The 24,741-nt window shown below is 40.8% G+C and overlaps 1 protein-coding gene across 6 annotated transcripts in view; it reads left to right on the top strand.

Moving 5' to 3' along the window:
- The first annotated feature begins 1,386 nt into the window (after nt 1–1,386).
- The window catches only part of pcm1 (pericentriolar material 1), a 27,537-nt gene continuing 4,182 nt past the window's right edge, over nt 1,387–24,741 (top strand). For 2 of the 6 annotated variants that reach the window (XM_015383870.1, XM_015383867.1), the window contains exons 1-30: nt 1,387–1,565; nt 2,458–2,571; nt 5,494–5,742; nt 6,093–6,419; nt 8,337–8,507; nt 8,716–8,832; nt 9,024–9,210; nt 9,478–9,587; nt 10,403–10,682; nt 10,772–10,919; nt 12,284–12,499; nt 12,671–12,837; nt 13,574–13,800; nt 15,555–15,697; nt 15,796–15,925; nt 16,339–16,506; nt 16,594–16,772; nt 16,907–17,098; nt 17,217–17,475; nt 18,389–18,534; nt 18,616–18,818; nt 18,992–19,166; nt 19,255–19,559; nt 19,701–19,862; nt 20,125–20,181; nt 20,377–20,549; nt 20,749–20,880; nt 22,362–22,488; nt 22,866–23,033; nt 23,145–23,242. In XM_015383870.1, coding sequence (XP_015239356.1) covers nt 2,476–2,571; nt 5,494–5,742; nt 6,093–6,419; nt 8,337–8,507; nt 8,716–8,832; nt 9,024–9,210; nt 9,478–9,587; nt 10,403–10,682; nt 10,772–10,919; nt 12,284–12,499; nt 12,671–12,837; nt 13,574–13,800; nt 15,555–15,697; nt 15,796–15,925; nt 16,339–16,506; nt 16,594–16,772; nt 16,907–17,098; nt 17,217–17,475; nt 18,389–18,534; nt 18,616–18,818; nt 18,992–19,166; nt 19,255–19,559; nt 19,701–19,862; nt 20,125–20,181; nt 20,377–20,549; nt 20,749–20,880; nt 22,362–22,488; nt 22,866–23,033; nt 23,145–23,242 — 5,112 coding nt within the window. In that variant the 5' untranslated portion in view covers nt 1,387–1,565; nt 2,458–2,475. Of the gene's footprint in view, nt 1,566–1,960; nt 1,983–2,012; nt 2,192–2,457; nt 2,572–5,493; nt 5,743–6,092; nt 6,420–8,336; nt 8,508–8,715; nt 8,833–9,023; nt 9,211–9,477; nt 9,588–10,402; nt 10,683–10,771; nt 10,920–12,283; nt 12,500–12,670; nt 12,838–13,573; nt 13,801–15,554; nt 15,698–15,795; nt 15,926–16,338; nt 16,507–16,593; nt 16,773–16,906; nt 17,099–17,216; nt 17,476–18,388; nt 18,535–18,615; nt 18,819–18,991; nt 19,167–19,254; nt 19,560–19,700; nt 19,863–20,124; nt 20,182–20,376; nt 20,550–20,748; nt 20,881–22,361; nt 22,489–22,865; nt 23,034–23,144; nt 23,243–24,741 lie in introns of those variants that run through there. The other 4 variants (XM_015383869.1, XM_015383868.1, XM_015383871.1 and 1 more) reach the window with 4 other exon arrangements.

Below are 24,741 nucleotides of genomic sequence, written 5' to 3'. Positions count from 1 at the left end.
ATAAGACATTAAGAATAGCTACTGGAGCGACTAAGGCTACCCCCTTTACTTCTCCTTTAGACGCTGGGGAAACTCCTTTAGAAATGAGACGGGTCAAAATATCACTTTCATACTGGATCAGAATTAGAAGTAGCGGTGAAGAAAACCCAGCATCAAGCATAATAAAGAACTGTTGGGAATATTCAAAATTTACAAGAATGGACTTTGGCTGGAGAGGAAATGAATGGGCAAAAGTATCTGAGTTAGATGATAAGACATTTTCTAAAAATAACCCAATTAGCGCTGTGTCACCATGGCTATTTCCAGAAACAAAAGTTGACTTGAAACTAAATGAAATGAAAAGAGAATAGAAACATAATGGGGTTGGGGTTAAAATTGGCTTTTATATTAGACAATTGTATTATAGTTATTTAAAAATGAAGGCAGATGGTTCAAAAAAATTCAAATGGAAATGTGGGAATAGGGATTTACATTCCAGAGATTCATATATGTATCTGTAAAAGATTAACCGACTTTCTGTCTGTATACACAGCAGAAATGGCTGCAATAATTATTAGTTTACAATGGGTGGAGGAGACGGGTTAGTAATGAGCACAGATTCTCAAGCAGCAATAGAAAGCATTCCCTCAGAAGGAAACTATAGGAAAGACCTAGTCTTAGAAATGCATCAGAGTTTATTCAGGTTATTTAGATATGGAATAGATGTTCAGTTCTGTTGGGTTCTAGCAGATTAAAGGGTGAGAGGAAATGAAACAGCAGATAAGCTGTTTAAGCTAAAAAGGCTTTGGGAAAGCAGATTACGGTTCAGATTCCGGGAAAGGTAAATCAATAATTAAAAAGAAAGAAGCAGAAAGGTGGAAAAAAATGGGATAAAGATGAGAAAGTAGGAATATTATATAGGGTTTAAAAATCTGTAATACTTAAAATTATGGTGAAAGAAGCAGAAGGGAAGACATCATTTACACTAGACTAAGAACTGGACACACCTCCTTGAATGAGTTTTTGTTTTTACTAGGGAAGACAAATAATGATATATATGTGAGGGGTTGTGGAGGAAAAGAAAATGTGGATCATGTTTGATGAATTGCTATAAATATACAACCGAAAGAGAGAGGGAAGTAATAAGGGAAAAAGGGAGAGAATGGAGTATTAAAAGAATTTTAGGGACAGATGGAGATAGGGAGGAAATTAGGGTCATTAATAAAGATTTTCTTTTATTTTCACATAACACAAAATTAAAAAATAGAATACAGTAGGTGGAACGTTAAGGCTACACACTCATGTACAGTAGGTGGCGGTAAGCACTCATAAGCTGTTTGCAATCCGCCAAACAAATGAAAGAAGAAGGCGAAGATGAAGACGAAGAAGTTAGATTTTTGCCTGATCAACCGTTACAGCGCCACCTGCTGTTTGGCAGTTTTAGCATCAGGCTAACGCTGTCGTTGTTTGTTTCGAGCTTGAGAGCCATGGACGGTATATATTCATAGAATAGCAGAATATGACACTCTACTACAACTAAATATATGAGTACCTTCGCTGTGACTTTTTCGCTATTATTTTAAACGGTAACATATCTCCTTTTCTAAACTTGTCCATCTCTAAAGTCAGCTAATACCTGCGTTGTTTAGTGTTAACTTTTGTTAGCTTTGCTAAGTATACAACGGTACCCGATTTAGATGATGTTGTGTTTATAGACGTTATAAAAGAAGCGTGTCTGTATTAAATACTTTGTCACAGACACCTTCCAATTTGTCTCTGTCGTGGCAAGCTGGGTCCAGGCGAATGGGTTTTAGCCACCTAAATTTCCAAGACTGGCAACTTTAGCTAGTTTTTAGCAAAGTTTCAGAGTAAACGGAACACTATTAATACAGTTTACTGACGTAAAAAAAAAAACGTTTGTTGCCATGGCAATTGCTGGTCATAGAAGGGTCGCATACGTTTGGCTAGCGAAGTTAACCAAGCATCAAACCTGGTGTTAACTGGTAGGAGTGACTGCAACAATGGCGGTTGTTTCACTTTTTACTTGGTAACGGAGGAGTTCACTGGAAGCTAGCGCTAGTATCTCTTTAGTTGTAAGGCAGCGGTCAGTTTGGTTCCCCGGCGGGAATCCGAGCGGCCATCACAGCCCTGTAGCAGCTAACGCTAACCGACAGCTCACCAACCAACCTTAACTTTGTTCTCTTAGTTTTCGGTAAGAAATTAGCAGTAATATAATGATGTTTTTCAGGTTGTTCATTTTGATAGCCCGTGTTTTTGTCGACAATTGTAATATTGCATCTCAACGCGGTGTTATTTCTGATTATTGACTTTTTGCGTGTTTTTAATGTAAGATATGAATAAAGTTTAGTCCATGCGCTTTGTACGGCGATGAATGTGTATTTGAATGAAGCCGTTTCTCTAACTGCTCTTTAATTTCTTTGACGTGTTGACCTCTAAGCTGTTTGTTATTATCATCAGCTGCTGTAACCGGGTGACATGGCAACCGGAGGCGCTCCGTTTGATGATGGTGCAGAAGAGTTGCACAACTGGACAGCACCCAATGGCAGCCTGGAGGACAGACTGAACAACATGGTGAGGATTTTGCACAAGGTGCCAGTCGCGTATAATATTAGTACTTGTTTTCATCTTATCCTTTTCCTGGTGATGAGAGCAGCAAGTCATAGCAGAGACTCTCTACTTCAGTTGACTCCTCTTGATGAGAAGGTCTACTCTGAGCATCTCCCAGATTGATGAACTAACACCCTAGCTCTATGGGAGTGTCCAGCCACCCTGCGAAGAAAGCTCATTTCACCTGCTTGCATCTCGTTCTTTCAGTCATGATCCAGATTTCATGACCATAGCTGATGGTATGAACATAGACTGATAAATCAAGAGCTTTCACTTTTGGCTCGGCTCTCTCTTTACCACATAGAGCGGTGTTGCGTCTACAGTATAGAGGCAGGCGCATCGATCTGTCTCCCCTCACTTGTGAACAGGATCCAAAGATACTTGAAACTGCCCCCTAAGCAGTAACCCTTAACTATCAAGTGTCACTCGCTATAAAGTCACACTCACAGCTTTGGAAGAGGTCTGGATTGTATGTGTGGGCAATAGATGGGGCTAGGGCGCCGCCCAACACCCAATGACCCTGATTAAGACATTATAAAAATGTATATGATTTTTTTATTTATAATTTAATTTTAAATAAAAATGTTAAATATTTTGAAAAATATCTATATATTTTTAGATGTCCAAGATAAATATATAATCTTTAATGACTAGTAAAGCATCATTCCATTTTTCGTCGGATTGGTGCCCTATTTCCGCCCTGGGGCGCAAGAATCTTTGCCAATTGACTCTGGTTAAAAGTTGTAGATGCGCTGTAGCTCCTCTGCAATGCAAAGGTGTAGGAGAGCTCAGGGCGCAGCTCTGTTATGCCCCGAGCTGACAGGAAGTGTATTTGCTCACTACCTCCCACCACAGTGCAGATGTTTGGCAGGTCGAGTTGCAGGGGCTCAAGATGCATTGGAGAGAGAGAGAGAATGCTTCCTGCTTTATATCTCAGAGACAGAGGAATGGTGCAAGAAATGTCCTTTTCCAGGACCTGGTTTTGCAAGAAGGCTTGGCTAACTGCATTTAGCGAGGCTTGCACTTTATTCTGCTTTCCCTGCCTCCTCTTTCAAACGTCAGCATCTGAGCCAGCATGGATAAAGACTGGTAGGACTGACTTAAAACCAAAGAAGAATGAATAATTTGGGATTCACATGGAAAATAATATAATATAGTGTAATTCTTCTGAATGTTTGTTAATTTGCCTAGTTGCTCTTAAATAAACACATTCTCAAAAAATAGTTTTTATATATAGTAAAAAATATATAAAGCTGACCAATAGCTTCTCCATTATTAAACTGGTACATTTTGTTTTTTTTTAGGTTTGTGACACAATATTGGACCATGCAAAACACAGATTTGCCTTTACAAAACATCAGAAGGGCAACTTTTATGTACAAAAAGTAAACCTGTACATGGAATTATGTTTTGTTTTTTATTTTTATAAAGTGATTTTATTATTATTTTTTTGTTCTTCATATAAATATACTGGTGTGATAACTTAGTATACATTTGATTGGTTTTTGGTATACTTCTATTTTTAGTTTTTAGCCCCCCCCCCCCTGGAGATAACTCCACCAGCCGCCACTGTGTGTGGGGTATAAACGTGAATGTGTGGCTTTTTCTCTCCAACGTAAAGGGAAAGCAGTTGTTTCTATAGCAACACAGCGACACCGCATGTGCGTGGCTGTAGCTCTGTCGCGCAGGGTAACATAATATCAAACATTTGCCATTTTCTTAAAAAATAAATCTAACCAGTCAAATAAAACTCTTTAAAAGCGGACCTTCAATTTAGGGATTAATGAAGTCTTCTTTCTAACTTGTGATCTTCTGACAGTTTGATGAAGATTCAGCAGAACTTATGTTTGAATGCACTTGTTTCCTCAGTCACTAGTTTGCCATTACACCCACTGCCAAATTCCAGCAAGCCGGCAGTAGCAGTGTAAATCACACCCATCATGCGATTTGATTCAGTATCAATTTCCTGACCCATCGATTTGATTATTTTCGATACTCAAGAATCCGCATATTTTAGGAGGGCAAAATATGTTTAGCACCACCGCAGCACGCGAGTCAGAATTACGTCCGGGAGCAAATGGATAAAAATAGACAGATGGAGAAAGAAACATGAATCGATACTCTTGCGGACGTGTCGATGCATTGGATCGATGCATCGATACAAAGTGATTATTATTTACACCTGTAGCCGGCACTGTTGCAAACTCATCATTTAAGGGCTGAATGGTCCACTCACCCTACCATGGTTTAGGATGGCCCTTAATGGGCGGACTCTCCATGGGAACGCGCAGACAGAGGGTTAGGGCTTAGGGATAGTGATTAGTGGCTGGTTTGGGATTCAGCCCTCCTTTTGAAACCAACTAGTTTTGGCTGCTCATGTGCTCCCTAACAAACCCATGGTGTTTTGAAAATATATCATTTGAAGCTAAACGGTTATCCTGATTACTGTTACAAAAATTTGTCTGCTAATCCCACTTTCGTCTGTCAGTTCAGTTCCAAGCAGCAAGTCTGTTTTTAAACAAATAGTTACACTTTTCTAACTGCTGCAAGCATTTTTAAAGAGAGTTGTTATGGCTGAAAAAAGGCAAATCCTTTGTTCTGTTTTTTTTCCGTCATCTCCAAAAGTGAATAAACAAAGTGATTAGTGCTTAGTAAAAAGTTATTTTCTTTGACCTACAAGCACTTGAGAGTGGAGATTTTTTCCCAGTGTGAGGTGAGGCTTGGACACTAATGCTGTAGAGTAGATGTTTTCAATGTTCTTTCACTACTGCAATGTAAACATCTTGTCAACTTTGCAGTTTATTATAGCCTTTGTCGTCTTCTTTATTTAGTTTTTTCTCATAATACCAAAAAACATCACTTATACTTTCTGTTGTTTTGGAGCAGAACTGGGGGATCCAGCAAAAGAAGGCTAACCGGTCATCAGAGAAGAACAAGAAAAAGCTGTCGGCATCAGTGGTGGAGAGCCGACTGACTAATGATATTTCACCGGAGTCCACGCCGGGGGTGGGCCGCAAGAGAGCTCGCACTCCTCAATCCTATCCCCATATCAAATACACTACCCAAATGTCTGTTCCTGACCAGGCTGAACTGGACAAGCTACGCCAGAGGATAAATTTTACAGATCTGGATGAGGTAAGCATCACAGCACTTAAAAATCTTTTTGGTAGTGTGAGTATGTCGCTAATCTGTCCCACAGGAAGTATCTGACAAGAAAAGGAATTTAGTTGACTGAGTACTTGGGTGGCTACACACTGGAGCAGTGACGATGCTCTGAACCCTGCTTTCGTTTTGTCATCTTTGTATGTCTGCCAGAGAAATTCTACTTGTTTGAATTTTATACTTTTCAGAAATTAGGTCCAAGGTTTGCACAAAATAAGTTCTCTGATAAATGCCTGTACATCTACATCTCTTACAGTTTGAAAACAAAATTGTCTAAAACCCTCGGTGCATTTCTCCTTTTCCTCTGATCTTTTGTTAAACAGAGGAGCATTGGCAGTGACTCCCAAGGACGCGTTACAGCTGCCAACAACCAGCGGCAAATGGCTGGAGAGAACAAGAAGCCGTACAACTACCTGCCTCTGCATGTCAACACTAACAAAAGCAAACAGCTGCTCCATCCCTCAGCTTCTGCACCAACTACCCCAGCTACCTCCAAGGAAATGAAAAAGCAAAGTCCTGGGCGCAGGGAAACATCAAGTTCTGCTGTTCCTCACAAGGAGTCTTCAAGGATGAGTCATGGTGGACCAGAGAGAGAGCTTCTAATGGAGAGAGAGTATGAGAGACAAGAACCAAGAGTAGACAGCAGCCAGGTAATGTTTCATTGTTTAAAATTAGGCTGGGACTTTAATGTGTTAATTTCTATTAATTAAGTAGAAACATTTTAATGCATTAAGAAATAAAGCAGTTCATTCCTTTTTCTTTTATACATACTGAAATCCCAATCAGAAGCCCTTATAATCATTGTTTCTTGTACACCTGTAAATCAGAGGCACAAGAAGCATCACAGGAGTTGCTCCAATGGATATTCAACCTTAAAAACCATGGCTCGATACGCAGCGTTTGAACTTGGACCCCCTCACTCAAAACATGTCTACCACACGCTGAGCGCCAACAAACTTTGGTTCGCTACCTGTGCTCTTTCTTTAGCTTGCCTGCTGCGCTCAGCTCTGTCTCTGTGCTCAGTCACAACATGTTTAACTGTGTGTAAATAAACAACGCCAACTGGGTGATTTAAGATAAGTGGAGCTTAGTAAATGAATGCTGCTTCCTCATGTTTGGTTCTAGTTCTGGGTGCAGAGAGTAGGCTGGAACTAGGAGACCTAAGTGGTTCAGGACAGGGGTCTTCCAACGTTTTCCAGGCAAGAACCCCAAAACTTATGGCGAGATGGAGCGGGGACCCCCTATTGTATGCAATTGTGTTATATCAAACTGGTCCTGTAGTCACTCTATTAGAGATGGAGTAATGTAACAAAAGTATTTTTTTCCTGGGATTATTAAAGTATTTCTGATTCTGATTATTTGTTGATGGGACAGGTGTTGTGAATGAAATGGTGTCCAGCATGAAAGAGCTCCTTTGTGTTGCTGAATGTGTGCAGTGATGGCTGAAAGACATCATCTGCCTCCATTTATCTGTTTACTACAGTGTGTTGAATTCAAGTTAATGTGTATTTAAAAACATTTCAATTGGTGGAAAAAATTGCAGGGGGGGGTATAACCTCCATGCAGTACCTCTGTGGCCACCCTAGGGGTCGCAGACCCCCCTGCTGAAGACCTCTGGTCTAGGAGGTTGATACACTGACAACAAAACTGTTATTCATTGAGGTCCATTCAGTTATTTATAAACTAACAGAAGGATTTTAAAGTGTATTCTCTGAGCTACATGGAGCCGGTGTAAGGATTTCAGAACCGGCCTGATGTGCTCTACTTTCTTAATTCTTGTGAGAACAAGGGCAGCAGCGTTTTGGATGGTTCAGTAACTGCCTTTATGTGCCTCTGAAGGTTCAGGCCTGAGTCTATCATGACACCATAATCACTGGTTTCTAGCTGTAGTAGCTGGATAGTAACTTTATATGACTAAAGGATGGATTTAGTCTCTAAGGTCAGTCAGTCTGCCATCTCCTGGTGGAGTTTTGAGTTTTTAAAATGTAGATAGAAAACCCCTCAGGTGTTTATACCTTCATTGTTTTATTATTCCGCTTTTCATTTTCTTATTTTTACCATCCCTTTTTCTTTTTTTTTTGTTATGAAAATGGAGATCTGTATTATCATTGACTTCCAACTTGCAATGATTCACTATGTTGCTCTACCACAGGCACTTGAAACAACACATTAAGGTTTGCGATTCTTGTGAAAAGTAATGTGATTAAAAAGATAAAAGAAGAATTCATAGTTTTTTCCCAGAACCTGTATGTTAGCATATTTTTCCTCACAGCACCCTAGATTATTTAGAGAAGAAACCCAACTAGGATGAAAGTGAGGGAGAGGTTGTGCAGCTGAAACAGGACTGTATATAGGACAGTTTATAAATACGCCACCAATGGTGCCTAGCGACTTCTGTGCCCGTCCCCTTTCAGCCCTTTTGTATCCCAGTTATGGCTATATCTACAGATGTTCCCTTAACCTTTCTTATGTTTTTTTTTGTTTCCTTTTTCGCTTTTTATTATCTTTAAACAACCCCTACCATCACCATACGGCCCTCTACTCTTCCCGGCTTTGAACGGCATCAGGTGGTGAGCAAGCTGGTGCAGATTCGGGACTACATCAGTAAAGTCAGCGCCATGAGGGACGATCTGGTGGAAAAGAATGACGTTCCAGCCAATGTTGAGCGTCTCTCTTACCTCATTGACAACCTCAAGGAGCAGGAGAAGTCCTATTTACGGTTCTTGCAGAAAGTGCTTGTAAGTGCTTGTTTCCATTGTTTTTCTATAAAATGAATAAAGTTGGCTTATGGTGTGTATTCATTTAAAGTATTTTAAAATAGCTATTTAAAGTTCTTCAGTTCAATGCATGCAGTACTTTTTTTTCATTATGCATAAAACCCAAGGAGATGGTTAACAGGAAATTATTATGAAGTCCCTAACAATCTCAGTGGTACTATTTTCCCAGGCCCATGAGAATGACTGTGATTTGGGGACTCTGGATTCTGCTGTCGGCTCAGGGTCGCTGGCAGAGAGCTCTTCTCTAAACATAGAAGTTCAGTCTTCAGATGCTTCAAATACAGCAGTGAGTACATTTGTCTGGCTTTATAAGATTTTATCTGAAACTTTAAATTCCAAAGATAAAAAGCAAAAACACCATGGCTACCATGTATCTTTTAAGTTGGTATTCTTGTAGTATAGCAGTGCATTTATTTGCTGATTTGGATATCCTCGGAGCTGATATTGATATGTGGGGGCGGGGTTGTGCATTTTTAGGGTGGCAGGACAGAAGCTGTTGGTGCTGACCAGAAGGAAGAGCTGGAGAATCTGCGGAAGCAGCATGAGCTGCTGAAGAAGATGCTAGAGCAGCAGGAACAGCTTAGGGCCCTTCAGGGACGACAGGAGGCACTAATGGCCATGCAACAAAGTGCTGAACATGCTCTGGCTGTGATTGAAGACACAGGTGATGTACAAACCTATAAAGAAAACACATTTTCACAAGACAATTTTGTGTGAAGATTAAGAATGTCACGTCAGTCCTTACCGTTTGGCTTCCTTTTTTTTTTTTTACTCCACACAACTTTTAAAAATAACAACAAAAAAGCAAAACCGAAATATTTATGTTTTTATATTTCTGTGTTGGAGGTAAATATTTTTATTATGACAGCAGCATGTCAAGCATAAAAAGTTGTCCATATGTTTCTCTTTTAACTTTTGTTGTTGTTTATAGTTGTGACAGAAACAACCGGCAGTGTTTCTGGCCTGAGCATCACATCAGAACTAAATGAGGAGTTAAATGATTTGATTCAGCGTTTCCACAACCAGCTGCATGAATGTCAGGTACAGTAGAAACTAGAGGTAGATCAATACATTAAGCAGATGATAGTTTTTGCCTATGTTAGCTTTTTTTTTTTTGAGTGCATATTTATTTATATTCATGCAATTGTTTATCAAATTCATTAGTGCATTTAGCAGCCATATCTTGGCCGCTCCCTCCATCTGCAGTCCATTTTTAGCTTTTTGTTTGACCTGTTTATAAAGGTTTCTTATTTAGAATTTAGACTTGTGTAACAGTTATCATTCTGGGATTTTTTATCATGTAAATGTGAGAAGAAAAAAAAACAATGTTAAGAATCGTTACATTAAGAATCGTCCTAAAAAAATATCAGTAACACACATCGGAGATCAGTTAGACTAATGTCAGCATCAACCTTTAAAATAGAAAATGTATCAGTCGATCAGTAGTAGAAACTAGAACTAGAGCGCTAGAATATTCCTGGACATTTTGTAAAATATTTAAAATTAACTGCATAGAAACATTTTTATCTGCCCTTGCTGATACAATGCTGCCCACAATAATTTGTGCTTTTGGTAAAGATGCATCAAAAGCCTTGAAATAGTTATTCCAGTATATTTTTACCCTGAAGGAATGGAGAAATCTAACTTTACATTCAGGAAAAAGTTCTATTTTACATTTCTCTAAGTAAGGCTTTTTACACATCTTTACCTGCAGTACCGTTAAATGTGACCAGCGCTGTAAGTATTAAAGTTAATGAATTTCAAATGAATAACCATTTAGAGGAGAATAATCTAAACAAAAACAGCAGCAGCATTTTTTTGACCATTGAAATTCCTCTACAACATTCCTCCACCAGACTAAAATGGTGCCAGATAACCGGCGTCAGGCACAGAGTCTTTCCCTCTCTGGAGAGGTGTCCTTGTCCTGGTCCCGCCCACACCACACTGTCGGCCCTCCTCAACACAGGCCGCTCCTTCACTCTGCTTCTGGCCCCCATGCCGACCTAGACACCGGCGAAGTGACTGCCAGTGCCAAACTCACTAAGTTACAGGAGCTTCAAGACAAGAAGCAAACCATGGACAAGATCCTGCAAGAGTTGCATTCACTACGAGACCAGACCCTGAACAATAACTCATGTATTCATCTTTTTATTTTATTGTATTTGCAAACATGGTGCAGCTTAACCTTTAGAAAGTGTTGATGAATTGTCTGTGGCCTCCCTCAGGTCGTGGCTTGTCAGCACAGTTCAGTCCAAATAGAGGACTCTCTGCAGATCACCCATCAGCTTTCTGCTCAAACACGGCCTCAACCTCTTCTTCCTTTCAGCCTTTGTTCTCACAGCAGGAGAGCTCTGGGTCAGCTGACAAGCTAAGGTACACAAGATCACTCACACACACAGTGCTCTGAGCTGCTTTGGTATTGGTGGGTCAGATATCAGCAGCGGGTTTTGCCTTAAAGGGATCATAGAATGATTATATAGGGTATTTGGTTCTGGTCCTTAAGGTCTCTGAATAGGGAGTGTAATGGTGGTTGGGCTGAAAATGGCATATTTGCTGTTCTATGCGCCCTAATGCAAGCCTGGTTAAAAGCCCTAGAATTAAACGACAGGTTTTCTTCCTTTTATGGTATGATCATTAATATTTAGATGAGCTGTGCGCTGATTGGTTGGTTTACAACAAGCGAAGCTGCTAAGCAAAGACACATCATTGCAAGAAAGCACTCACTAAAACATCAAATTGTTGATATGGTAGGGTGACCAAATGTCCTACTTTTCATACCTCAAAAATGTCCAGGGAAAATTTCAAAATTGTCTGGGATTTTGGCCGACTACAGTGCAGCACTTAGTTGAAACACACCGGGCACTCGAACCGAGCTGTCAGCTCCGGGGCTGGGCGGGAACCCAGGCAGAAGGGGGCAGGGAGCCAGTAGGGGGCGGAGCAACCGAACCCGACCCTGTGATGGTTGCCTGGAGGACGGCCCCGTGCTTCCATCCGCCTGCATTACCAGACCCACATTTGGTTGTGTTCCTGTATGAGAGCCCCATTTTGACTATAACCTTTGGATTATTGATGGGGTTGAGGTTGGGTTGATTAATGGATGGTTAAAGGAGCTGAATGTTTTGGCGTTTCACCAGCAACAAGTTTAGTGCTATGAACAGTTTATTGGTCATGATTTTAAAGCCAATTCTCTGCCAGGAAGCAAACCTGTTCAATCAATATTTAAAATCACTCCAGGAAAAACCTTCAGAGGAATTACTTTGTATAAGTAAACCCAAAACACAATAAGATTCTAAAAAGTGAGGTAGTGTACAAGTAGCAAGGAGTATGAATTAACAGAACAATATATGCAAGTTAGATTTATACATAATAAATGATTTACATGAATAATGTATTTGCCTACAATATCTCAGTTTACTGAGAGCCAAAGTGTCAGATGTGCAGCCAGCCCGTTACTTAGCAGCAGTTGAAGTTGTGTATTTTGATGGTGGGGGGGCTGCTGCCCACTGATTGGAGCCTTTGGCTGCAGGTGTTCTCCTGTCCAGTCAAGGTGGGGTGACTGTGGACCAAATGTTTGGGTTTGAAAACCTATTGAGGTTGTTTGTTGTCTAATCTTCTCCGTCAGTGGAATCAGATTCCTTGTTGGGATCAATCATTGAGAGCAACAAAAAGAAGACTATATGAACTATACTTTTATACTGACTCCATGCATTCAGAACTTTTTTCACATTTTCCAACAGGAAGCTAAAAGAGGTCCATAAGCGCCTTAATGAACTGAGGGAGTTGGTTCAGTACTATGAGCAGACTTCTGATATGATGGTGGATGCTGTCAATGAGAATGTAAAGGAGGCTGACGATGATGATGATGAGGAGGAAGATGAGACAGAGGATGGATCAATGTTTGAAACGGTGTTTGAGTTGGAGCATGAGAATCACCAGCCTGTCGCAAATATTAGGTGAGTGTGAACATCTCTGCGGAGAACATGGTTTGATGTCTGAACAAATTTACCTTGGAAATATTACAAAAATAAGCAAAAGCTTCATGTCATCTTATCTCAGTTTGTCATTTTCTACGGAATGGTTCTTTGAATATCAATAATAGACATTATTGCTCTCTGCGTCTCCAGAAACCAGCAGCGTAGCGGAAACTGGGCAGACTTAAACAGCCTGACCAATGGACGCAGTGTCAGGAGTGGCTCAACAAACAACCAGGAGGGGAGACTCAACACCGAGTGTGAAATCAACAACCGGGCAGCCGCCAACCTCCGCAGCCTCAAAGTCACCACACCCATAGGTTGGCTCATGAAACACTCTGACAATAATGTCCTTATCCCTTAAAAGTGATATTGGTGATTATAGTTTAGTAATAGATGATCATTTTTTTATTTCAAAGAAATTTTCATGAAATCATAGAAGTTATGTTTATAGAATTAATAATATGAAATTATCTGTAACAGGTTTCTTAAAGTATTGAAAACTTTTTACCTTAGATTAACAGTTTCTATGTACTTGGGAGTTAGTGCTGCCTATTAAATGGCATTAAATAATCACAATTTTAGAGAGGAAAAGGACAAAAATGTTATGTTTACCTTTATTTTCTGGTTTCCTTTTGAATTTTTATTTTCAAACGGTAAGCCAGTCTTGTCTGAAACATGTTTATTGTTTACATGACTATATACTTGTTAAGGTATTCATCACTAACTTATAAAGAAGTAAAACAGGAATTTTCCTATTATAAAGGTACCAGTTTGAATAATAGGGAAGAAGACCACTGGATCGGTAAAAAAAACCCATAAGCTTTAGGCTGACCCACATTCCTGTATAATTACCAAATTTATTTTTGTGAGTTAATTCAAATTTATAGACCAGTTACATTAACTTATTCTAGTTAATATTGCACATTCATGTCAAGTGTCTTAATTTCTAAAGAAAATGTTTTGAAAAGTCTAACTTAGTGCAGCTTGCAGCAAAAATCATTACTAAACACGGCTTTCTGTAACAGCATGTGGTATTTTTTTTTTGTGCTTTAGAGTGCCAGTACAACAGGGACCTTCCCTATGACCAGGTAAAGGATGAAGATGATGACGAGGATGGCCTTGATAACAATGAAGGGGCACATGCCATGCTTCCAGACAGTGTGTCAGAGTCTAGTCGAGGTAGCAGCTTTGGGAGCGGCGCTGGTTTTCCTGCCAAGGTTCACCGCCAGACAGCAAAGCAGAAACTGAGGCAGCTACAGGAGCTGGTGGCCATGGTTCAGGTATGAGAGACTTTATGGCTGAGGATGCTTTCTAACCTTGATGGGTGAATAAAATGAAAGTTACATATGTAACTACGGTTTTATGAATCCCGGATGACTGCCAGATTGCGACGTAGGCGTGGCAGATGTAAATCTTAGTCCAATGGGACAGACGTTGCTTGGAAAGAGGACAGCCTAACCTCAGATCCCCGTTGCATAGGAAAAGCTGGTCAGTGTCTCAGATTGACGGTGGCTGCAATGTATGCCTCCAACTCTCTTACTGGACTCAAAAACTCAGACCTATCCTCATTTGCACCTGACTGAGGCTGAAACCGAACAAGCCACAATGGCTGGTTACGGTGAAAAGTATAAAACACCTTAGGCACAAATGCAGTATTAGGCCACAGGGTAACACCGGAGCCATCTGGAGCCCACCTGATACACATAGGGCTGACAGAGAGAGCATGTAGCTCGCTGACCCTCTTAGCTGAGAAGATAGACATCAGGAAAGAAGTCTTACAGGACAGCCACTTGAGGTCAGCTTGTGCCAAAGGCTCAAATGGAGGGTGGCACAGAGCTGCGAGAACCAGAGATATGATGTCATCCTCTACAACCAGTTCGGGCATGGGTAGGGATGAGAGTCCGGCCACTGGAAGTGAGGCATCAGACTGACGTGTCTGCAACAAGGACTTCATCTCTGCTAACTCTGCTGACAACTACTCCACCGTTGTGGACAGGCCTTGGTCAGGCTTGGCTCGCTTCCTCTGGGGGAGGGGCACAGAAGCCACAGTCCCACCACGGCGCTTAGAACGCTTGGGGAGAGCAACCTGCCCCGAGGGCAGAAGGTCCGAGCCCCAGTGGTGGCATGACCAGGCCAACCAAGCCAACGTCACTGCATGGGGCATAAAACTACAGTTCATGCAGGGGTTCCCAGACAGCGCCTCCAAAAGGTGCTCACGTCCAAGGCAGGTAGGGCACAGGTCGTGGCCATCCTCTGCCTGCAGGGCATCCCCACAATCCATGTAGTTGTTGGAGCCATCCATGTCGAAGGTCAACATGGCTAAGCCCAATTAAGAAATAAAAAATTGGCTAAAATCGGGAGAGGGGGCTCGAACGCAGCCGTCATCAATTATAGCAGAACGAAAGAGGCTGCAAGCACAAGAAGGCCGATACTTGGAAAGGGGGCGAAAACCGCTACAGGCACCAGGTATAAAAACTAATAAACGCTGCAAAAAAATGGGTTGATATTGAGAGAGGGGGAAAAAGCCGCTTCCATCACCAATTATAACAGCACAGACCAACGAAAAGGGCTGAAAAACATACGTTGATAACGGGAGATGGGTCGAAAAATGCTTCCATTACCAGGTATAAAACCAACAAACCTAACAACGTTAGCCGTATCCAAACTTCAGCAAGAGAAGTTGATCACACTTGGTACGGGGGCGAAAACCGCTACCTTCACCAATTACAACAGCGCAGACCAGTGAAAAAAGGCTGCAAAAGTAGGGCATATATTGGGAGAGGGGGCGAAAACGGCTGCCGTCACCAGGTATAACACCAATAAACTAAAGAAGCTAACAACGTTAGCCGTATCCAACTTCTGCAGTGAAGTTGTTCACACTCAGTAGAAAAAGAGCTTGCAATGGCTTTCAGTCTTGAGCCTCTGGTGGTGGGACCTCAAATTGTTTGGAAAACTGTTTGATGCATTGAAGAAAAAAATCTAACCACCTATGATTTTAGTGATGAGAAACAATTAAGCTATCTGTGTGACACAGAGTGATGACACCGATGGAACAACAGCAAATGATGATGAAGCTTTACATCAGCAGCCAAATAACACCAGAGCACCTGTGTGTGGGGCCTCCAAGGGTGGATCCAAACAGGGTCCTGGAGATATTGCACTTACCAGCAAGGCCAGGTGTAGTAAAATAAAATAGTTGAGTCTTGCACTTTGTTGTACAGCTGTCTAGTTAGGTTCATTTCATCACTTTTATACCATATTTGTTTTTCTCACAGGGAAAAGTTGTATGAGGAAAAGTTGCGTCAGCAGAAGCAGGAGTTGAGGCAGCTCCACGAAGAGCGACAGAGACTGATTGAAATCCAAGGCAAGATCCAGGACCTGCAGTGGACCTGCCCAGACCATCTGGTATTTAACTCTCATAATCACACAAAACAATTGTTGCCTTTGAATAGTGAGTTAGCTGGGATGTAAGATGTATGTTTGAGCTGTTAACAGAATTGAGAGTGAAAAAGTGATTCATTTCATGTATGCTGTTTCCCTCCTCTGAAGGAGATCCTAGGAGTAAAGTCTCACTTCAAATCCAGGAGGTCATGTCACTAGGAGCAGCATTTGTCATCAGACACATTAACTCTTTATGACAGTCATGTTACAGCATGCATGCTAAGATGCTTGAGTATGATATAGTGTGATGTCTTAATTATGCCAATCATTCAGAACGATATGCTTTTGCTTTGAACATGACCTGTAAGCAATATTTTGGGTTTGATTTGAGCATTTCATTGAATGTGAAAAATGAAAGTGTATTTGTCTCCTTCCAGTCGTCTGTGTCCAGCACAGCCAGTCAGCAGGGTCTGCTAAGAAAGGCTCCAGTTGCGGTTTCCACTCCGGCTAATGTCAAACCTTCATCTTCTGGACCTAAAACCAACTTAGCCATGCTCAAACCCACTGCTCCAGAGGCAGCTTCTTCTTCTGTCACTGACAATGAGGTAACTCATTCCCTCATCTCCTCCCGTACGCTTTGTTAAAAGATATTATCTGTTCATTTACGTATTCTGTTTTTGTTCCGCCTACAGCTTTGGTCAGAAATGCGGCGGGGACAGATTTTACGAGAAGATCTGAGACAGCGGAGGAAGCACCTGGAGTCACTGATGGCTGAACATCAGAGGCGTAGTGGTCACTGTGACTCTCCCTGTCCAATGGAAGACCAGGAGGGTAGCGCTACACTGTCACACTCTATTAACAGGGATGAAAGGTGGGACATGCACCTCTTAATGGGGCTGCCTCATCAGTTAGAGCTCTGTTATCATTCCTCTTATGTACAGGCCTTTATTTCAGTGTATATTATCAGTCATTATGAACCAGCAAGCTATAACTATATTTTACCAGAACAATGGCCACATGGGGTTCCAGTCCTTGCAACCTAGATGATGATGATGATGATGAGGAAGAGGATGATTATCGCTCAGAGATATGTGCTGAGGAGGAGGAGGAGCAGGAAGAATGTACAGAAAGTGGCTCAGAGGATGACATCCATGTGTACAGCCAGCGCTCCTTTATTAAAAGGAAGAATCAAGGAAGGTAAAAGCAGCTGACTGAAGATGCACAGATTTATAGCAATTTTTTCCCTCAATTTCTGAACAGATATCTGTCATCTCTTTCTAAAGTCCATTTTGCTTGTTTATGTTTAATGTTTTAGCAATCTGAAGCCTCCAGCAGGCTTTTCTGGTGACGTTGAGGGTCATCTACATAATGAGACAAAGGTCAAACAGCAGACCAGTAGTTTCAACCAGTCCTCAAGCCAGTCTGGGGGTATTCGTCGACAGGAGAACCTGCGCTGGGCCTCTGAGCTCTCCTTCGCCGAGGGCACATCTCACTGGCAAGAGCAGATAAACCAGCTCCAGAGACAGTTGGACTTCAGCACCAGCATGTGTCAAACTCTCCTGCAGGACCAGCAGGTCAGATCACTAAACTCACTCAATGAAGCTTTGGTCTGCCCTGCTTCTAACCGGTGTTACTGGATGTCAGTTGGATGTTTGGATCCAGTTCAAGTCAAATTTTTGCATTAAGAAACAAATTTCTTGGCTTGAAAGCAGTGCATTCTGTCTGACACAAGGAGTGATTTCTTTTCAGAAAAGTATTTCTGGAAAAATGGTGACCCTAATAATTCTAAGCCTAAATTAACACAGTAGACCTAGTCCTTAATAGCAGGAACATGAACCATAAACAAGTTTTATTCTTCTTGCATGTTTGTCATTGTATCAGGATATATTTTGAAATTTTAAAATACAATTCCCAGGCAAATCTACCATTATCCCATTTCAGTAATATGGTGATGGTATATTAGTGCTGATAAAAGCCTCAGTGTATTGAATAAGTCATTAATATCTGGGTCAGTATAATAATGCCAAAGGGCTGCTAGGATGCAATTTTACTAGGTTTGATGGTCAGGTATTCACACATTTCATGCCTGGTTGAGTTTATTTTATTTTTATGTGTAGATGCTAAAACACACGTAGAGGTAATGACATTTTGTAATGTTAAAGAAGGAAAAAATGTAAAGGAAACCAGTGTTAATCATTATCTGTGTCATCACTAAGGCATTAAGCAACATTATATTTTCAGTAGATTTCAGTATTAGTCCCACTTATCTGAATGCTGTTTGATCATTGATAGAAAATAAGATTAGATTTGTTTACCAGCAGATAATTATTTCCGTATATTTGATGATCTACTCCTGCAGCTTTCCACACTAATACCATGTCTAAGCAGAGTCAGATGATTGTTATGATTCGTTATATATAATATTTCACCGTCTAGTCTTTGTTTAAGATTGTTGCTCAGTCTGTAAAAATTTTTTTTTTTCAACAGACACTATCATACATGCTACAAACTCTACTGACGGGTCAATACAACACCCTTCCAAACAACGTGTCATCCCCTCAAGTCCAGCTGGTGATGCATCAGCTTAACCAGTGCTACACCCAGCTCGCTTGGCAGCAAAACAATGTTCAAAGGTGAAAGAAGTGACATTAATAAATACAGTTTTATCCCCACAGATGGGAGATTTTCTGTAATTTTTTCCCTTTGTGTTTTAGACTAAAACAGGTCCTGAATGATCTCATTCGGCAGCAGGCCTCTTCCTCCTCAGCAGCAGGTTGGCAGACACAGAAACAGAGCTCTGCTCGGGAATCCAGTCCAGGACCCTCAGCCTCTCCTGGCTTCTTCCTTCCCTTCTCCTCTGCAATGAACCCTTCGACTGTCAACATGGCAAACCCTTCCTTATCTCCATTCTCTCCCAGTATGATTATCACACTGCTATGATATACTCACTACTTTGGGTTTTACCTCGCAGAAGAAGTAACAAATCCTTCAAAAATCTAACCCTTTTTTTTACAGTAAAATAAAACACTTTTGTTCGCCCAATATATCCTATCCTGAAAGCATTTAAATATGTTTTCTCTTTCTTTTAAGGCTTCAACCTGTATCCCACCTTCCCTGGTGCCATGAGCGATTTGCCTCTGGGTGCAGAAGGTACAGCTTCATCTGAACATCAAAAAAGGGATCAGAACACATCAATGAAAACGGAGTACATGGGTTTTCCTCCTCCTCTACATCGCTCTCCTCTTAACACGGCAACAGAAAGACGGTATGATAAACCTTATTATCTCTAGAGAGGAAACTTATTGGCTAGACATTTTAGTTAATGCTCCCGTTTTTTGTGTTTACATCATTAGATCTGGGACACGACTGAACACCTCCTACACAAACAACATAACACAACACTCCCTGTCTAAAACAGAGCTGCAAGAGTCTCCTTCCTCATCCCCTACTTTTAACAAATACCAATCAAGGCCGCAGGAGTTTGACAAGGCATCACAGGAAAGCTTCTGCAGTATTCCTGACCCTGTTGATCCCGCCACAGTCACTAAGACCTTCAAGGCTGGTAAAAAAGCCTCGGCTCAAGCAAACTTGGCTTCTTGGAGCAAAACTCCCAAAAATAGACGCAGCAGGAAGAGCAAAGGACACAAGAACAGTGAAGGTACAAAAGTCAAATCACTCTCCTGAATCTACTTGTATCATAAAATATGTGAAAATAAACCACTGAAAACTTTTACATTTTTGTATAGGTATATAAATCTTAATAGAATACCAGAGCTTCTCGTGTCATTTTTTTTCCCAGGCCATGATAGTGACAGCTATAGCAGCACTGCAGAATCTGTCCAGGAGAGGGCAGCCTCGTCACATCATAAAGACCAGAACCAGGCTTTGTTGGACAAACTGACTCAAGAAAAACTGGACAGCAAGACGAAGGTCGGAAGCAAGCGAAATGACCTCTCCTCTGGTATGGCTCAGATCCGTTCATAAGAAAATGTTTAGAAAAGCGGTTCCCCTTCCTCAGTCTGTAGAATATTTTTTTTGTGTCTACAATTATCATTCACATTTGTATCAATATTTTGATTTCTATCATTATTTTCAAACTGTTTTCCATATAAACTTGCAACATCTAGTTAATCTGAATAGATTATGTTTCTTTATACATTAGCCATTTTTCTGACTATTTTAATTTTCTACCCGTTGTTGCTTTGAATTTATCCTACTCACAGCTTATGCTTGGAGAACACCCTTCCTCTCTAACAGAATTGCATGCACAGAAGCACCAGGTAAAGTCCCCATGCAAATCTTCCATCATTTGCTTTTTACTTTCTCACCATCATGCATGCCTTTTATTTACCCTCTCCAAAATGTCTACATTTATGTGCAATATTTTGTTGCTCGCAAATGTTGTCTCATTTGTTTTTACTGATTATAAAACATGCATGGAATATACCTGACGTTCTAAAACCTCTGGTTTGTAGATGCTAGCAGTGACTTCTCCTTGTTTGAGGCTCTGCGGGAAACGATCTACTCGGAGGTGGCAACGTTGATATCCCAAAATGAGTCCAGACCTCACTTTCTAATTGAGCTTTTCCACGAGCTGCAGCTACTCAACACAGACTATCTACGCCAAAGAGCTCTCTATTCTCTACAGGTGACTCCTTTCTGTTATGATCAGTGCAGCTAAACATGTTTTGTTCCAGAACATGTTTGTAAAAAATAAAATATAATAATAATAATAATCTGTCTGAGCCAGTTGAAAAATCTGAATCAAAAATTTGAATTAAACCACACAAAAAAAAAACCCATTGAAATATCAGAGGATGGCTTTTGTCATCACATATATCCCACAGGACATAGTGACCAAGCACCTGGCAGTGAGGCGTGCAGCGGAGGATCAGTTGCCCCCTCTTGGCTCTGTTGTTTGGACAGCAGGCTCTCAGTCTGAGCTTACGCCGAGCCAGAGTCTGATCACCAGTGATGAAGTGAGTCTTCTTTCCAGCCACTCTGTTATACACTGCTTGAAGGAGTATTCATATCCCTCTGTCTCTTTGAGATTTCATCGTATTGCAGCTAAAAAGTGGGAGATAGGATGGGTAATAAACTGCAACATCTGTGGAGGTATATCCACAGGTGTAGCAAATTCGAAATGTTGAAGTCTTCAACTGCCAATAGGACTTAGGTGTGGACTATAAACAGGAAGAACATGCTTAAATGTAAACCCCTCCATCAGTCTCTGTATTTTTAAGATGGTCGTCCTGCTGAAAGGGGAAGCACTACCCCAGTATAAAATCATTTGCTGCCTTTTCTTCAAAGATCTTGCTCCTTTCATCCACTCTATGGAGTGTCCATGTCACCACAGCATGATGCTGCCTCTGACTTTCATTCTAGAGATGGTGTGTACAGGGTGACGTGCATTGTCAGTCCAGCTGTTCCACCTTTAGTGCTTCTTTTCTATTTTTTTAGTCCTCACCCTTTTAGAAAGCAATTTTTTTGAATTATCATCTGAGCTGTCTGCTGTGCCCCTTGGTCTCCATGATGCTGTCTCTTCCTAATGTTTTCTGATTAAACCTCTGAGGCCTCCTAGGAACCACTGTATTCACATTGAGATTTAATTACACAAGTTCTATCTTCTGATCAGGTTACTTCTGAAGACAATTTTTGTCATTACATTTGTTTATGGCCACCAAAGTTAAAGGCACTGAATTTATTGTTTTCCTTCCACTTATCCACAACATTGTGTTGATTTGTCGTATAAAATCACAGTAAAACTCAAAGACGTTTATGTTTTTAATGAGTCGGGTTTGAATACTTTTATAAGCCACTTATCTCTAACCTCTTTGTTGCTTATTTCCTCTTTCTCTTTGTGTTAGTCTTTATTGACATCTCTTTCTGTCCTTATAGCCGTACTGTGTCGTCCTTAACATCCTCCCTCTTCTACATTTAAATGCATCTTTTATTAGTTTTTCACTCAGCCTCGTCTTCTTTCATCGGCCTCTATCTTGTCGCCTGTCATCCTTACATGTTTCTTTATTCTCTGATCTTAATTTTCTCTCGCCCTTCTACATTGTCTTTGAATTTGCCTCAACGGGAAGCCTTAGAAGCTTGTCTATAAAAAATGACCCCCATCTCTCCACGTCTCTTTTGCCAGATTAGACATGTGTTCTTTGTTCTCCTCCAAGGTCCCCAGAGTTGTGCTAATTGGGAGTCAGGTCTTTTGTCTGTCTGAATACGGCCTTTGTTCAAGAGTGATGGGTGAAATGTTGGATTTATCCCCTCTTCCTATAAAACTGTGCTTGGGAAGCTGCTATAGTATCTATAAAATAAGCCCCACATTTCCCCTGTCTGCAGGCATTTTAGGTAGGAGTTCAGGTGTTTGAAGTGAATATTTGTTGAATCATCTGCTCTCTTACTACCCTGCCAGCCAGCATAGTACAACTTCATAAAGAAGGCTTTCTTTTTGCAGGAGGTGTTGGAGAAGAACTTGAGGCATGCTCAGGACCTAAAGAGGAGAGAAGATGCAGAATCTGTTGATAATGACAGCAACATGTCCACCTCTTCCAACCTGGAACCGTTTGCTAATGATGACCTTGGTATGTTTGGGTCGTTTTTAAGAACAGCAGTTTAAGTTTATGATTCACTACTTTTCCCTACCTTTGTATACTGCTGAATTGCTTTGCTTTTTAACATGGAACTTTAATAGAGGATCTGACACTTTATTAACAGGGTTTTTCAAGTTAATCTCTTTGAACCAACCAGTTTACATGTTAGGATGAATGCTGAAGTGGAAGAGTGACCCAGGGTCCCTTCATTAGCGGACATCACTAGTATAAATTCCTAGTGAAGCTGAGAATCTTTGATCCTATACTGTAACCTGGTTCTATTAATATTCATTCCAACCCTTTCCTTTCAGTTTAAACTTTTCACATTCTTCTCTCTCCTTGCTCTCCTTTCTGTGCCACTCTGACAGGCAACACGGTGATTCATTTAGACAAAGCTCTGGCAAGGATTAGGGAGTATGAGCGCATGAAGCTTAAAGCCGAGTTTAACCCCTGCAATGCCAGCACTGCAGGCGCAAACAGGTCTGAATTGACAAATGCTAATGGTGCTTCATCTAACCCTGCTGAACCAGTGGAAGGTATATGATCACATGACGTCGCCCGTGCTTAGAAACTTCTAGCGCAAGTCATCATCTTTTAGTTTTCAGTTATAACCATCTGTGCTTAACTAACTTGTTTTCTGTAATCAGAAAGTGCAGCCAATGGTGTGCACTGCCCTCAGATTGACACCCAGCAGCTGGACCGGCAGATAAAAGCCATCATGACAGAGGTCATTCCCTTCCTCAAGGTATGGAGAATAATGTATGGCAGATTGTGAGGGGGTAGTAAGGATGTTATACGAGCCTTAAAATACAGAATGTTTTTATTATGGGTTCATATTATATACTTTTATTTCATTCATCCTCCTTTTGGCATGAGGATGTCACTATTTTGTTTGCTTTAACATTAAACAAGGCTAATGTTTAGACAGAGGAAGATTTTTGTCCAAAATCCTTTGTCCTAAAAAAAATAAAAAACAGACCCACAGAATCACAGATTGTTCTCCACACACAATAGTTTTAAAGTATTTATTGCCTTTCTGACAATAAAACTAATATAATTGTTTGTTTTTTACAAACTTGATGTTGGTCACATTTGAATAAAGCAGAGTTTTAGTTGAAAACCTTTCTGAGTCCCATCTTATGGTTGTCGTGGAGACCTTGCTACATAAAGAAGCCACTCTTTAGTGCAGTAAAGTATTATAATTTTAATTCAAACTTCACATTACATGTATTTTAACATAATGGTAGCAGATACTGGTAATTGTGGCAACTGTGTTTTTGAGTGGTCAACATAACTATTGAAACATAGTGTAAATCTCCTGGCTTTACTTAAGCGCAACTAATTACAATTTTTAGTAAATTTCCACGTCACTACTTTTGCCTCAACTGTACATAGGCCCGGTGAGAAAATGAACCTGACGAGCAAACCGGGACAAACATTTTCCTTTACAAATTTATTAAAAAAATGTTCTGTCCATAAAACCTATAAAGACAGACTTAAAGACTTGGATAGATTTTATTTTGTCATTTTGTACACACAAGTGTATACAAAAAGAAATTTCATTTAGTACAGCTCTCTAGACTTTTCATTTTTTAAAGCGCAGCCTTGATAAAGGTCAGCAGCAGTGATAAAAACACTGTGGTGAAAAAAACACTGTGGTGGAAAAAATGTATGTAAACATACAACTGTATAGTTAGTTCCAGCATTCAGGGATTTATTTTTTTATAACCTATTTTATAATTCTTCCCCAGCAGCCTAATGGCGGTGGGGAAGAAACTGTTCTGAAATCTACTGGACCTGCATTGGATGCTTCAAGGTCTCTTCCTCGAGGGCAGCAGGGAGAACAGTCCATGGTGGGGGGTGTGAGGGGTCATTGATAATGTTACGGGCTCTGGAAAGGCAGCGCTGGGATAAAATGTCTGTAATGGAGGGAAGAGGAGCCCTGATGATCCTCTCTACTGTTCTTACCATTCTTCTCACCTTCTTCCAGTCTGAGGCGCTGCTGGTCAGAACGCTCTCTATGGTGCTTTTGTAGAAGGTGGTGAGGATGGGTGGGGGCAGGTGGGCTCTTCTCATCCTCCGCAAGAAGTACATCCGCTTTTCTGTCCTTTTGATCAGTGAGGTGGTGTTTAGTTTCAAAATAAAGGTGTGGGTCAGTGAAGTCCCCCAGCTCCTTTATTCACTTCACCCAAAGCTAATGCTAAATTAGCTGATGTTCAGCTGGATGATTGTGCTCCTTAGTGG

This window comes from Cyprinodon variegatus, unplaced genomic scaffold (assembly GCF_000732505.1).
Source record: "Cyprinodon variegatus isolate N-32 unplaced genomic scaffold, C_variegatus-1.0 Scaffold296, whole genome shotgun sequence".
NCBI lineage: Eukaryota > Metazoa > Chordata > Actinopteri > Cyprinodontiformes > Cyprinodontidae > Cyprinodon > Cyprinodon variegatus.
Note: the sequence above shows the minus strand (reverse complement) of the source record. Positions and strands in the feature narration are given on the sequence as shown.